Source organism: Pristis pectinata, chromosome 28 (assembly GCF_009764475.1).
Source record: "Pristis pectinata isolate sPriPec2 chromosome 28, sPriPec2.1.pri, whole genome shotgun sequence".
NCBI lineage: Eukaryota > Metazoa > Chordata > Chondrichthyes > Rhinopristiformes > Pristidae > Pristis > Pristis pectinata.
The window spans coordinates 16,018,893-16,035,250 of record NC_067432.1 but is presented as its reverse complement, the minus strand read 5'-3'; the positions used below and the strand labels follow the sequence as shown (position 1 = coordinate 16,035,250).

At 40.1% G+C, this 16,358-nt stretch overlaps 1 protein-coding gene and 1 long non-coding RNA gene across 2 annotated transcripts in view; one reads left to right on the top strand and one right to left on the bottom strand.

Annotated features, from left to right (window-relative positions):
- Positions 1–3,617, bottom strand: part of LOC127584113 (NAD(P) transhydrogenase, mitochondrial-like) — a 59,328-nt gene extending 55,711 nt beyond the window's left edge. The window contains exons 1-2 of the mRNA XM_052040692.1: positions 3,496–3,617; positions 178–322 (exon numbers count right to left, since the gene is read on the bottom strand). Of these exons, the coding sequence (XP_051896652.1) occupies positions 178–316 (139 nt within the window). The 5' untranslated portion in view covers positions 317–322; positions 3,496–3,617. The remainder of the gene's footprint in view (positions 1–177; positions 323–3,495) is intronic.
- LOC127584114 (uncharacterized) lies at positions 3,562–16,144 on the top strand. The gene is made up of 3 exons (XR_007958348.1): positions 3,562–3,697; positions 12,685–12,794; positions 15,998–16,144. It is a non-coding gene; the product is annotated as an uncharacterized LOC127584114 (long non-coding RNA).
- The last annotated feature ends 214 nt before the right edge of the window (positions 16,145–16,358 follow it).

The window sequence follows — 16,358 nt, the reverse complement described above, 5'->3', positions numbered from 1 at the left end:
TTCCTGAACATGAACAAATAGCATTGACTGGAATTTGGAAAGGTATTGCAATAATTAGAGGGTTACAAACAATCAAGGATTTAAAAAAAAAGAGCATGCATGTGCTTGGAAGTGACTCAATTCTTCTGAAGTGAGATAAATTACAAAGGCAAGTGATCAAATTAACAATATTTTTACCTTTAACTGCTTGCTGGTTCCACAAAACTCGATAAGTCTTAAAGTAACGTTTGCATGGTGCTCGCTTAACTGTTACAGCTGGTCCACTCTGCAGTAATGGTAAAGAGTAGCACATCGCACCACGGAATAAACTGGCCATGATGAACTGTGAACCAGAAACAGTGTTACTTCAAGCCACCCGGTAGAGAAATTGCAAAAAATTGTAATATAAAAGACAGTCTTTCCTCAAAGCTAACTACAGATGGTTAAATGATAACTGTCTTATTCATGAACTGCCTTCATGACATTATATTATATACCCAGTAATAAAGTTATTAAAGTTCCATTTGTTTATTAGCTAAAATAAGCAATTTTACATATATGACTAAAAACAAAAGCTGCAAAATTTTGTTGTCATGATTTGTATTAAGTCTTTCACCTGGCCATTCTTCTGCTCCTCCAGTTAAAAGATTTGTGGAATAAATTTGTTAATGCTATTTTCAATGGGACCACATGATCCACACATCTTTTCAGCACAGTTTCGCACTGAGATAGCAGAATTTGTCAATGAAACCATTATTGATTTTATCCACACATGCAAAGAGCTGATTGAAGTGCTCGCATGAGTGATTCTGATCCAAATACAATAAATTAGTGCCAACACGTTTTAAAAGAAGAGGAAATTTATCTTGATCAATTACAAGGCTGACTCTGCAACTCAAAAGCAATAAATGACATCCTGATGCAAGTGTATTTGGAAGATAAGAGTTCAAAAGAAGAGAAAGTGAATTGTCCCTTGACGTATGATAAAAATTATGGCTTACTGATCTGATTATATTTCAGTTGTTAATAAAATGAATTTATTGTTGTATAAAATGATACTTCTGAGGCTAAACAATTCTAATGTTTTTTTAAAAATATGGATAGTTGGTGACTTTTGTAGACAATTTTCCTTCCAAATTCATGCAAATATTACTATAAAACTGCCATTAAAAACTCATTCTTTCAGACTTGTAGCTATACCAGTGGTTCACCTCTTCCATGTTGTCAGTTCTACCTCAATGTCCAATTCCTGCACTGTCCACATTGTCCTTAATTTGAAGCTGTTTTCCCATGTCTCTCCCACACTTCTTCAAACAATGCATCAATAACTTCATCCAGGAAATAATAGTGCTACACTTGGATAGATTAATATCTACAATTTTTGTTAGCTTGTTAGTAGATTATGCAAACTCCTAATATTTAATGATTTTTTGTTATCGTGAAGTTTATTCTATGGATTAAAATTTATCAATGATTGAACGTTCAAGAAAAAAACTGAGTAAGAATGTGGCTCATGAATATAATTGCAACTTGTTAGACAAATATTAATGTACCAAGATAAATGGCTTAAGAAAATGACCCGAACTCTTAGGATGAATATACAGACATGCCAATAACTACTGGCATAGATTCATCACGTATTCCATATAACAAGTCATAAAGCGATACTGCACAAAAACAGGCCCTTCAGCCCACTGAGTCCATGCTTACCACTCATTTATACTAATGCTACATTAATCCCTTTTTTAATTCACCCCACATTCTCACAAACTCCCCCCAGATTCTAGCACTCACCAAAACACTCAGGGCATTTTGCAGTGGCCAGTTAACCTACCACCCCTTATGAATTTGGAATGTGGTATGAAACCAGAGCACCTGGAGAAAACCCATGTGGTCACAAGGTGGAGGGTGCAAAAAAATGCACCAACAGCACCTGAAGTCAGGATTGAACCCAGGTCTCTGGTGCTGTGAGGCAGTAGCTCTACAAGCTGTGTTGCCACAATGTGGAATGAAACATGCCAACCAAGGGTACAGGATAAAGGTTAGCAGAGGCGAAGGGTAGAGAAAATTGACCCATTTTCTTATACCTAAACATATTTATATTGTTCTTTCACCTCCATTACCAGCATTTGAATGCTGACAAATATGGAACAAAGGCTGACATCTCTAGAGATTTTGTATGACATCAACCTGAGCAGTTTTATTCAAGTTCCTAGAAAGCTCATCAATCTGACAGATGAAGAATTCATCTTTTTATTTCTTGGAAAATATTAGTTTCAAGCACTTGAGGCAAATTGAAAGTGAGAGAGTTCTTAAAGGGCACATTTTGAATTGCTGACAGATTGCACATTTTTAAGCAGAGCTATTAATTTTGTTTACAAACAGAAGTGATCACTTTGAAAAGTTTGCTGCCACACTACAAGGTCTGCACAAAGGTCAGCTAACCTGAGTATTGTCAATCCACTGCCCCTGTGTAATTAAAGTGTATAGGACAGCAGATACTGGAAAAATTAAATAAAGAAAATACTGTAGATACTCAGCAAATCAGACAGCTTCTGTGGTGAAACAGATAACATTTCAGCCTGATGACCTTTCATCAAAACTCAATGCAAGCTTTACACAAAGCCCCCTGCTATCAACTGATTCTGTGATTTAAAGACAATTTCCTCCTTTGACCTTGCACCAACATAATAACATCCAGGCTGTGGGTTAAGAGATGCAGGGTAAGATTAATAATTCTTTTTAAACAACCTCAATCCTTCTTTCCAACAGATATCTTTTCAAATCCCTTTTAACAGCATCAATTAATTCCAAACACCATTTTATGGGAAATTGTTTTATCTGTGGGAAATGAAAAACAAACTTGGTTTCATGTAGTAAATGATGAAGTTTGCTTTTGAAACACTATTACTTTGCAGAAGAACATTATACAATTCAGGTATTGTTCAGGAGTCTTTGGAAGGGGGAGTCTGACCGCAGCACCCAGCGCTGGCGAGAAAGACTCCAAGGTGACCAAATGCAGTGGCTGGAAGGACAGAGAGAAGGGCAAATGCAGAAAGAAAAAAAAGTGAAAATCCTTGCTCCACGTGTCAAAACAAACATTTCGATCTGCAGTGTCCACTCCTCGAGAGTTAGCATTCGAGGATGAGGCCAATATTAAACAATGCAAAATATGGAAAATGAATGAAAGTGACCGGATCCAAAGGAAGGACCAGGCCAAAGCTTAACAACGTTGCATTTCAAACAGTATGCAATGCAAAGCAAAGCAAAGCAAACCCCTGCGTTGGGACTAATCCGGCTGCAGCAACCGTGCAACTGAGTAAAACTCCTCAATAACCTTCAAGCTGCCTTTGGGATCGATGCTGCCGACCGGGCCCATTGGTTGGCACCGGGAGCCGGGCCGCGTCGGGCCGGGCCGGACCTACCCCTGTCCGCCCGCCGACGCAGTAACATCCCCAGCCGCGCCCCCTCCACCCCCGGCACAGCCGCCCCCCTCCCCTCCGTCACCGCACCGACCTGAGTCCAGCAGCGGGTCCCGGTCCTGCAGCGAGCCGGGACACGGAGGGGGAAGCGAAGGAAGAGGGAGGCTGTTTCCTGCCGCACAGCCTGTGACCTTCACTCACGTCAGACGCCGGTCGCCCGCTTTCCTTTCCATAAATAACCCTCATGTGATTCCGGCGGCGGCACTCGGTACTGGTGGAGGAGTTCTCCTGTTGGGGTGAGTGCTGAACGCTCACTGCATCCACCCCGGGGCTAGTGCACTCTCACTCTCACCCTCACCAAAGCCTGGGCAGGAGTCTGTGACTAGCTCCCTGTCTGCACCACCCAGGACCAGTGTCTGCACTAACCCCCTCCCCCCAACGCCCGGGACCACTGCCTGCGCTAACTGTGCCCCCCAACACCTGGGACTATTGTCTGCATGAACACCCCCAACACCCGGGACCATTTGCTGCATGAACCCCCTCCCAACACCCAGGACCACTGTCTGAACTAAACCACACACACCCCCCCCCCCCCCAACACCTGGGATCACTGCCTGAACTAAACCCCACCCCCCAACACCTGGGACCACTGTCTATACTAACCACACACACCCCCACCCACCCACCAACACCTGGGATCAGTGTCTGCAGTAACCCACCCACCCACCCCCTTCAATATCTGGGATCAGTGTCTGCAGTAAACCCAGTCCCTCCGACACCGGGGACCAGTGTCTGCAGTAACCACCCTGCCCCCTCCAAAACCTAGGATCAGTGTCTGTATCAAAGGCCTACCCCCAATGCACCCAGAATCTGTCTACACCAACACACTCACTGCACTCCCCAGGATCAGAGTCTGAACCAACACCCCCATTGCAACCAACGTCAGTATCTGCGATAACACCCTCACTGCACCACCTGAGATAAGAGTCTGCACTAACACGCTCACTGCACTCCACAGAATCAGTACATACACTAATCCTTTCACTGCACCCAGGATTAGTGTTTGAACTAACACCTTCACTGCACTCCCGAGGGCCAGAGTAGCGCAAGAAAATGACAATTATAGTTTTTGGACATTATTGCTCATTTTCTTTAAGCTTCAAGATTAGCTTTCTCTAAGCTTCCACAGCAGTTCCATTTCATTGTCCTGAAATAAACATTGAAGAAATTGATAGTATTGGATAGTAAATTTGTATCACTTAATAACAGGATTTACTTATATTTGGAAAAGCATGGACTTATCAGGGAAATTCAGCATGGGTTTTTGTGGGTGAGGTCTCATCTCATAAATTTGATTGAGCTTTTTGAGGAAGTGACGTAGATGATTGAAGAGGTTAGGGCAGTGGATGTTGTCTACGTGGGCTTTAGTAAAGCATTGAACAAGGTAACTCATGGAAGGCTGGTCCAGAACATTAAGCCATATGGGATCAGTGGTGAGTTGGTAAATTGGATACAAAATTGCCTTGGTCATAGAAAACAGAGGGTCATGGTGGAAAGGTGCTTCTCTGAATTGAGGTCTGTGACCAGTGGTGTTCCACAAGGATCAGTTCTGGGACCTGTTGTGTGTAATAGATATAAATGATCTGGATGAAAATTTATGTGGTTTGATTAGACAGTTTGCATACAACACAAAAATTGGTAGAGTTGTAGAAAGTGAGGAAGCTTGTCAAAGGATACAGCAACAGATGGATCAATTGGAAATTTGGGTGGAGAAATGGCAGATGGAGTTTAATCAGGACAAGTGTGAGGTGTTGCATTTTGGGAGGTCAAATGTAAAAAGAAAATGGCAGGACCCATAGGAGCATTGATGTATAGAGGATTTTGGGATGTAAGTCCATAGTTCCCTGAAAATGACAATACAAGTGGATAGAGTGGTAAAGGAGGCATATGTCATGCTTGCCTTCGTCAGCTGGGCATTGAGTATAAAAGTCGGGAAGTCACGTTGCTGCTGTATAAAACTTTGGTAAGGCCACATTTGGAGTAATGTGTACAGTTCTGGTTGCCGCATTACAGGAAGGATGTGGAGGCTTTTGAGAGGGTGCAAAAGAGGTTCACCAGGATATTGCCTGATTGGAGAGTATTAGCTATAAGGAGAGGTTGGACAAACTTGAATTGTTTTCACTGGAGCGTCATAGGCTGAGCAGCAACCTGACAGAAGTATACAAAATTATGAGAGGCATAGATAGGATAGAGTCTTTTTCCCAGGGTGGAAATGTCAAAGACTGGAGGGCATAGATTGAAGGTGGGAGGGGGAAGGTGTATGGGAGAGGTAAGCTTTTTTTTTTACACAGACAGTGGTAGGTGCCTGGAATTGGCTGGCCGGGGAGTTGATAGAAACAGATATAATAGCGATGTTTAAGAAGCATTTGGGCACATGAACAGGCAGGGAATAGAGGGATACAGACTGTTTGCAGGCAGATTAGTTGGATTGGCATCATGGTCAGCACAGACAATGGTGGGCCAGAGGGCCTGTTTCTGTGCTGTACTGTTCTATGTTCTGGAGCAGAAGAAAAGGCCATTCAGGCAAATTGGTCTCTTCTGAGATTCAAGTGCTTTGTGTGCCTCCTGTTGCCCTACTGTAACCTTCCCTATCAGCATTATTTATTTCCTTCTTCCTCATGCATTTATTGGAGATCTGTTATCTGCTACCTAATTTTAATAAATGTTTCCATGCTGTATAACGTCAGAGTCATGGAGTAATACAGCATGGAAACAGGTCCTTTGGCCAAACTGGTCCATGCCAACCACAGCGTCATTGATAAAATTAGTGCCTGACTGTAGTGCCTGCAAGGTTCTGACTAGACATATTCGCTGTGGGTCATGTCAGGCCATGTATTGTTGAGGGGGCTCAGTACCTTTTTCAGGTCAGGTTGATTTGCTGAATATTATAATATGTGTCCTCAATTCTTGATCAGTAACAATGTATGTGCAGCATAGCAAGTTTTTCTTTCCTGATATCTTGCAAATGCTGGGTTAGGTGATGTCAGATTAGACGTAGAATGAATTCTTGGGTCATGTTCAGTCAGCTGTGGTTGGGTTGTGTTCAAGTCAGGTTTTAATTTTATGCTAGAACAAACTTCTAGATAAAACGTTAAGGTAATTTGTTCATGAATTGATTACTGACATTTGTCATGAATTTGGACACTAGAAAACCCCAGTGATGTATCTCGAAATACAACCTCTTAAGTACTATAAAAAAAAGTGGGTCCACAGATTTTATATTGTAACAATATTTACTGAACAGCTTACAATGGAAATGATGTCTTGTTTTTGAAAGAAACAATTTCAGTCCGGGTTACAATGTTTCCTTTCATGACATAATACTGTAATCTTGACCTACAGTTCAAAATCATCTGACCAAATCAATCCCAGAGCGCCATTACATATGCATTGGCACATAAGTATATGTACTAGGAGCAAAAGTAGGACACTCAGGCCCTTGAGCCTGATTGGCCATTTAATAAGGTCTGAATGTATTCCCATCTGTCCATAGTAACCATCTCCCATTCCATCTTGTTTATTGATCTATCTATGCCTTAAATATATTTGTAGACTCTGTTTCTATTGCATTTTAAGGAAGAGATTTGCAAAGATTCACAACCCTATGAGAGAAAAGAAATCTTGCTTTATCTCTTTCTTTTAAATGAATAATCTTCTTAATTTTAAATGTGACTTAGTTCTAGATTCTCCCACATCCTCTCCAGGTCACCCTCTCAAGACCCTCAGGGTCTTGTACTAGACTGTCCCTTCTCACTCTTCTAAACTCCAGAAGATACAAGCCTACCCTGTCCAATCTGTTCTTATAAAATAACCTGCCCATTCTAGACTTCAGTCTTGTAAGTTCTCCCTGAACTGCTTAACACCCTTCTGTAAATAATGATACCAGCACCGTACTCTATTTATATATTTTATCCCTTACTCGTAATGATGCAGAAGGAGGCCATTTGGCCCATCAAGTCCATGTCAGCTCTCAAGGAAGCCATTTGATTTGTCCCATTCCCCCTGTTCTTATTACCCTGTATCCCTTGCTGATGGTATTCTCCAGTGTCTTCAATGTGGCAGCACAGTCTTTAGTCAATCAAGGAAAAGGGTATCTGAAGATCAAGGTCTCAGAGCTGGCATAAAGCTCATGTTCCACCAGGCAGCAGTGATCACTTCCCTCCTGAGACCTGGACTACCTACAGCAGGCACATGAAAGCATTGAAAATACCTGCAACCTTTCGCTCACAAAACCCTTCGATTGCACTGGCAGGATATGTGAACCAAGGTCATTCCTTCTCCTAGGCCTGAGTTACATTCATTCAACTTTCCCCCCATCACCCATTTTCATCCTCATTCCCCTCCTGGTTCCATCCACCTACCACTCACACACCTCACCCACTGTATCCCCTCTTCCATCTGGTTCCATCTTCCCTTCATCCATCCCTTAGTGGTTCCCATTATCACCTCAGATTTCAGTGGGGTGGGATGAAGGTCTCCACCTTCACCCTCCTCTGCCTCCCCCTCTTGGTTTTCCTTGTCTGCTTCCACCTAACACTCAGCTGCTTCTTCTCCCAACTTCACCCCTCCCCCACTTGGCTCCTTCTGCCCATCATCCTTCACCTCTCCACGGTACACATCTCACACACTGGCCCATCTCACCCCCCCCCCCCTCGCCAATGCCAGCTATCTCCCCTCTCCAGTCTCTGTTCCTGATACAGTGTCATGACTTGAAGTGTCGACAATTCCTTGCTCCCCCCCCCCCCCCCCCAGATGCAGCTCGACCCACTGAGTTCCTCCAGGAGATTGTTTTCTTTGCTCCAGATTCCAGCATCTGCAGTCTATTGTCTGCATTCATTCAGCTTTGTTGGGCAGACCAGATTGCTTGCACACCCAATACCAGACATCTAAAACAGACACTGTATTCCAAGATCTGTCATACAATGTAATTGTCAGCCAGGCAGAGGAAAAGATTCAAAGATGTGATCAAAGTCGTCTTGAAGAAATGCAATATCCCTACTGGTTCCTGACCACTCAAAGTGGAGAGGGAACATTCGGAATGGTGTTGAGAACCTTGTGGCCAAGCATCAGAAGCACAGAAAGATCCTGCATAAGGGCCAGAAGAAGCAAACCACCTCAAACTACCTAACCATCAACCTGGTCCATCTATGGAAGAGTCTGCAGTTCCCACATTGGTCTCATTAACCACTTCAGATCCCTCAAACCACTGTGGAAGTTAAGTCACCTTTGATCCTGAGGAATTGCCTAAGAAGAAGAAAGAGTTATGTAATCATAGATTGTTATAGTGCAGAACTAGTCTGTTCAATGCATTGGGTGTACTTGTGCTTTCCCCTACAAACCAGCAAGTTTAATCCTGATTACCTTACTCCTTTTATTATTTTCTAAGGAATTCAGTGCATTCAATAAATATCATGAGCTTTGCTTCAGGAATGTAGCAGCTAATTCCACAGTATACCCTCTCTGTCGTGCAGGTCATTTGTTTCCACTACCATCCTGACCCAACTTTAATACTGTCTATCATTGTCCTAAATGTGTCCTTTGGTTTGCACATGACTGACTTCCAGAATTCATTCTATGAATTAATGCTTTGGAAAAAGGTAGAGAAAAATAATGCCTTATCTCCCCAACTAATGATGAAACCAGAACCCAAGCTTGAGTCAGTGTGTTCAGTTGGGAGTGAAATAATACAATTCAAAATTGACATCAAAAGATGATTCTGGTTTATTTTGTAAGAAATTCTGAACATTGTTTTAAAGAAGAAACCTTTTTGAGATAAAGAGAGGATTAAGAAACTATCAGACCACAGAGTGTCTGAGCCACTGTTAGCCAGTATTCCTTTAGAGATTTATTATTCTTTACATTAAGGTTTTTCTCTCTTTACTTGGGGCCGACGTGCACTCATTTCTTGAAATACATTTCTAATGATACAGTTCATTCGATGTACTTCAAGTTCTTGGGAATGGAGTAATAGAGTTGTATAGCAGAGAAACATATCCACCATGTCCACGCTGATCCATCTATACTAATGCCATTTATCAGCACTTGGTCCATAACCTAAGTCTTGATGACTTAAGGGCTTATCTGGATACTTTTTAAATGTTGCCAGATTTCATGCTTCCACCCCCCATTCACGCAATCCATTCCAGATTCCAACTCTTGGTGAAATAGTTCTTCCTCAGATCTCCTCTAAACCTATGCCCTCTAATTTTAGATAACTCTGCTACTGGGAAAATTTTCTTCCTATCAATCCTATCCATGTCTTCATAATTTTGTATACTTCTATCAGATCCATTAGTCTCCTCTGCTCCAAGAAAATGTTCTGTCTCAGGCAACACCTTGATGAATCCTCTCTGCATCTTCTCCAGTGCAGTCACACCCTTCCTATAGTGTGGCAACCAGAATTGCACACAGTACTCCAACTGTGGCCTGGACCAATGCTTTATAAAGTTGTACCATAAATTCCCTGCTGTTATATTCTATGCTCTGACTAATGAAGGCAAATATCCCACATGCTTTTTCACCACCTTATCCATTTTTGCTGCCACTTTCAGGGATCTTTGGATTTGTACTCTGAGGTCCGTCTGTTTCCCATTACTCCCTAAGACCCTACCGTTCATCTTGGAAGGACTACCCCTGTTAAGTCCTTCCAAGCTGCATCATTGAGCACGTAATAGGAATAAATTCCATTTTCCATTGTTCTGCCCATCTTACCAACTGATCAACATTATCCTGCGGCCTACAACTATCCTCCTATCAACAATATCACTGAGTTTCATATTATGATTTTCATATCATAAATGCAAATTTACAAATCATACCTCCTACATTCACATTCCAAAACATTAATGCAAATGGCAAACATTAAGGATCCCATCACCAATCCCTGTGGTATATCTTTGGTCCCAGACTTTCAGAAACAAAAACATCCCTTCATCATCCACCCTCTGCCTATTACCAAGCTGGTTTGCTTTGTCAACTTGCCCTGGATCCCATGGCCTCTAACCTTTTAGATTGGTCTCTTGGACCTTTTAAAAGGCCTGAATGAAGACCACAGAGACTATATTAATTGCACTGCCCATGTCTATACATTTTGTAACCTGTTAGTGGATATCCCACTAACAAAACCAGGCTGGCTATCTTGAATTAATCACTGCCTTTCCAGATGTAGATTAATCTTGTTGCTCGGAAATTTTTCTAATAACTTCCCGACCACGGACATAAGACTCATAAGCCTGTAGTTACCTCACTTATACCTGCTGGCCTTTTGAATAAGGATACCATATTTGCTGTCATCAGTCACCCGGCAACTCATCTGTGGCCAGCAAAGATTTAAAAATCTCTGTCAGTGTCTCAGGCATCTTCCCCCTTGCCTCATATAGCAGCCTGGGATACATCTCGTCAGGCCCGGCCCTGGGGACTTATCCAACCTTCAGCCCACTGAGAAATCTAGTCACTTCTGTTTTAATAACATATTCTAGAATTTCACTACCCCTCTCCATGAATTCTCCAACACTGTCCTTCGTAGTGAACAGAGATGGAAGGTCTCATGTACGTCCTCTGGCTCCATGCACAGATTAGCACTTTGATCCATAAAGGGTCCTACTCTTTCCCTGGTTATTCTCTTGCCCTTAATATGCCTAATGGATTTTCCTTAACCTTGTGTGCCTGTGATATTTTGCCCCCCTACACTTTCTATATCGAAGGCCCTCTCCTGTTTTCAGTTCCCTGTACCTGTCATTGGCTTCTTTTTCTCCCCTTTATCCAGCTGTTGCACTCCAGGTTCTTTGGACTTGCTCTCCGTACCTTTCACCCTTGTGAGAACATGTTGGCCCTGGACTCTCATTTCACTTCTGAATGACTCTGACTTGACAGATGCAGACCTACATTCAAGTGGGTCCCAGTCTACTTTTGCATAAGCCCTGTCTTATGATATTGAAATCAGCTTCCCCACTTTAGGACCTTAATTTCCACACCACCCTATCTTTTTCAAAATTACCTTGGATTTTATGTGGCAAGATAAAGCAAGTGATAATTATAACGTCAGATTAAGGGGTAACTCTTATTAGATTAATGCAGAGAAACAAACTGAAAACTGATATTTGCTGACCATAATATGAGTAAGATGGTAAGGCCCTGTGAAGACTCGGATTTGTTATTCAATTGGACAGACAAGAGGCAGATGAAAAATATTACATAATGTAATTAGGTCTAAAATCTGATACAATCCATTTCACAAGTGCAGTGGTGTACAGGTAGCTCAGGAAGGGAACAACATTGATCGCAACTAGGAAAATCACAGGTGGTTCAGCCTCATTGGCTGGAAAGCGAGCACTAAATGTGCAAACATGTTTTTTTTATTTTTTAACTAGCTGTTATTAAACATACAAGAGATATTCAATTCTGTGCGAGAGATATATGAATTACACATGGATGATATAATTGTTTTAGATATGCCAAATCTCATCTTCAGTTTTTCTACTGGTGATTTGGTGTAAAATTCTAAATAGCAAATAAATAGAATTGAAAATTTCACAAGTATCAACTCTATAAAGCTAAGGAAATGTGAAAAGTATGTGCTTTGATTTTTTTCGTCTCTACCACACAGTATACTAAATGCTGGTGTATCAGTCAGTAGAAATGTCTAGAGGGATGCATCAAAATTAATCAGATATAAATCATAGAACTTACATCACAGGGAAAGATAATTTAGCTTTTTATTCCTGTGCTCTCTTATAAAGAGGTGTCTAAGCAGTCCATTTCTCTATTTCTGCCATTCCTTCCATCCTGCATACTTTAAGCAGATATCTAATTTCTATTTATGTTCTTATTGGACCAGGTCAGAAGATGAGAGAGCAAAGGTTGGGGCAATCATGGTGAGACTTCAAATATAGTGCAATATTTTAAAAATAATTTTGCTTTTCAAATCACACATAACCATCTTTACCCATACAAAATATACATCCTTTTCACACATTTTTAACAGTCAAATATATTTACAGCAGAAAACATAATTGGCAAGAAAAAGGTTTTTGAAACTGCAGTGATGCTTCATATTTTGTTTATAAATAAATATATGATAGAATACATGACATACAAACACTAGCTTTCCAATGTTATATCTCTTTGGTATTCAAATATGCATCCTCGTAATATGTAGGCTTGATTATAACAGAACAAGAGAATTCATAACCATTTGCTTTAATTAAGATCTAATATTTTGCAGAAATACAGATTTCTACAATAGAAGTCAACCTGCTTAATTATCTACACGTCTGACGTAGGAAATATATTTCTCGTGTATATGTCACAAGAGGAAAGGCAAAAGCAATATGTGTGAGTATTCAAAATTAAAATATTTTTATAAGGATGTATATATTCTCATGCTTTATTGAGTGACAATTTTGACAGATACATGGACAGTGAATCTTATGAATTATCTCCATAGATGTTGAGTAAAATACAATAATATTTTGTGCTTATCGATAGATAACAATAAATATTTATGCAGAATCAGTGCTACTTACTGTGCCATTTAGAGAAGATATATGAGACTTTGATTTAACATTGAACCCTAAGCTGTCAAAGAGGGAAAAGGCTCCCTCGACAGATGAGTACTGAAAGGACAGTCCATTTCATGTCCTCATTCAATATTTAGCTATAGACATGAATGTGAAATTCCTTATACTTTCGAAAGCGAGTTTGAAATTGTAACCTGATCAGTATTTAGGATATTGTGATATAACTGACAGTATCCAAACATGCGGGATAAACAATAAGAAAACTAGAAATGAATAATTATCATCTTTAGTTCAGTGGCAATATATTTGAGCCAGTAAGTTCAGGATTCAAACTGCACTGCAAAGATTTTGGTGCATCATATGTACTGATTTTTAATTGAGAGAAGGCTGCAACTTTTTTTCAGATCAGATAGTGAAATAAAGTCTCACCTGCTTTTGTGGGAGTTAATCTTAAAAAAACAATTGCACTGACCCTTGAAGAACAAGAAGTTCTTCTAGTGTCCTAGCTAACATTTATCCCTCAATCATTAACACTAACAATAAACTATAATAACTTACCCCTCATTCATACTACTGAGAGCTCCTGGCATAAAATTGGCTGACAAATTTTCCATCCATTGTAATAACAACAGGTTATTTTTGAGGAATGGTATGAAGGTCAAAGCTAGCTTTTGTTTTCTGGTGCATATTCCAACATCAAATGATAAAATCATTAGATTGTTTACCTTTTGTGCCTTTCCCACTTAGAATTCCTGTTATCTCCTCAATTATGTATTAGCTCATTGAGGCATTCAAAGCATTTTTAAATTGAATATTGCAACCTAATCCAATTAATTACTAGCCTCATTCTGATCTGAAAGTTCAATTTATTCCTTCAGCATCTCAAATTGATTGTTTATTGCATGGGAACTTAAAAAAAAGAGCTTTCTCTTGTCTGGTAGACCACTGGTAAGGCAATAGTAGTGGGCATCAGCTACTGGAAGGGTAATTTCATATGGAGTGTGAAGTGAAATGGTAATAAGGCTAAATGGTAATGACAAACCAAGCCAGTGAGAGAATCTGAAAAATGAAAGTACTGAAGAACTTCAAAGCAGCAAATATTGAACCGACAACAAAAATGTATTAAAAATATAAGCTGAAGAACAGAAAACAGGAAGCAAGCATCACATACCAAGGTCCATGATTTGAATTAATTTCATGAAAGCTCAGGAAATTAACTGTGAGCCACTAAGATTTGCTGCACTTGCATAGCACAGAATAGGAGGATCACACAACACTTGTAATATTTGCTACAAAGTGGTGTTGTAGATTCGTGTTGTCAATCCAATTTCTCCAGTAGACAGCTGCAATAACACATTGCTCAATGGAGAATAACTGAACAGGGAAGGACTATAATTTTCTTTCCAAGATAGTTAAAAGATGATCTGATTTGCCACATTAAATAAAAAGAGTCATAGAGTTCAAAATAAATATCTTGACTTCAAAATAATAAAGTTTGAAACGTTTTTACAGTTCAAGTTCATTCTGATAGTTATTTTTAGTTTGCAATCTACCAAAAGTTATTTTTGATAGACCTGAAGTAATCAAAAGATTACAATGTATAATTCACTATCAGTGAACACAGATTACCAAATGTGCATATAGACAAGACAGCTTTATTGTTACAGATTAATGGATTGAATCCAGTTAGTCAATTGTAGAGATGGTGGGAAATGATTGATTTAAGGTTGCTGAATTTAATAGAGTAACATGTCACATGCACACCTTCCCTGTTCAATCCTTAGAGCATATTTGTCTTTTAAGCGTAAGAAGTTTATTTACAACAGACAAGGCCCCAGAACTGCATCTTGCTCAACTGTTTTAGTTGGTAATACATTTGTTTATGAACAAGAATATGTATGACTCTGGAGGGTAAAGAGCGATATTACAAAGTGCCAGCCAATTTGTGTGCAGTCAAAGTCTTAAGCAACGGGAGAAGCTGTACTGGGAACTGGAAAATAAATGGGACGTCTGGGTTTGTCCATCTTTTTCCACTAATGTGATTGATCTGGAATTGGGAAAGTGTGCAGGAGATTGCAAACGTGCTGAAAATGAGAATCATGTTAACATAATTGCATTGGCTCTATGATGAGATTTGAGTCACATAGTGCTATGTACCTGAATGATACTGGGGAGTTTTTGTCCCCAGGACACATCTGTGGCTTTAATGCTTCATTCAGTTTACACAGCATACCAAAATAAATGTGATAAATGTAATGTCCATCTGACAACATACCTGCTCTATTGATAAGCAGTTGAATGGACTCCATTATAATTGACTTCCATCATGTAGAGGAGCTTTGTAAATTGGCCCAATTGAGTATAATTATGTTCATTTAGTAGCAGGATTTTACAGAATTCCATCAGTCGATGAAGAATTCCATCAGTCTCTCCTCAATGCCTAATGCCATTGAGGAGAGACTCTACTCCAGAGCCATTGAGAAGGGATCCTGCTAAGGGATATTGCCTAGAGCTATTTGAGAAGGGAAACTGCTGAAAGTCATTCAACAGAGGCTTGGATGCTCAAAAATGCTGAAAATACACAAAATTGAAAAACTTTGAAAACCAAACAGATAAATGAGTATTGGTTCCCAAACATTTTCTTGCTTAGCCCTACTTCAGAAGTTTTTTTTAATTGCCTCTTTCCCCCACTTCATTCCACTCTCCACACTAGATATAACAACGAATAACATTTCCACATGGAAATATAAGCCAAGTCAGAGCATCACAACCATTTAGTTAAATCACTGTACCAAAAAGAAGTAAATAACACATAGCTTGGTCAGTCAAGGATAACTTTCCAGTAGATCCTGTCAATTTGGATGGATACAGTTAAACATAGCTGCAGTCAAGTGGGTAGTCTGAGCAGCCATTTGGAACTCGAAGCCTGATTTGCTTCTGCATGACTGAAAAAATGCATCTAAGCTGAGGTTAAGCTGAAATTTGCCAGCAGCCTAACATATCTTGCTAATTTCACAGGGCACCTCTTTCTACATTTACTTTGACCCTCCAGTTTGAAGACCAATAGTTTGATGGAAAGACAACAGTTACATTGAGACACAAGGGACTGCAGATGATGGAATCTGAAGCAAAAACAAACAGCTGGAGAAACTCAGTGGATCGAGCACCAATTGTGGGGGTACAGAAATTGTTGACGTTTTGGGTCGAAAACCTGCATCAGAACATTGCATCAGCAAAATTGATGCAATGAAGTCTTCAAAAAGCAAGACTTACTGAGAGCTCCCCTTTTCAAGAGGAACAACTTGCACTATTTAGAGTTTTTTGATGTGATTCAGACTTAAATGGATTAAATCTTTTCCACAAATTTGGAATCATTGGA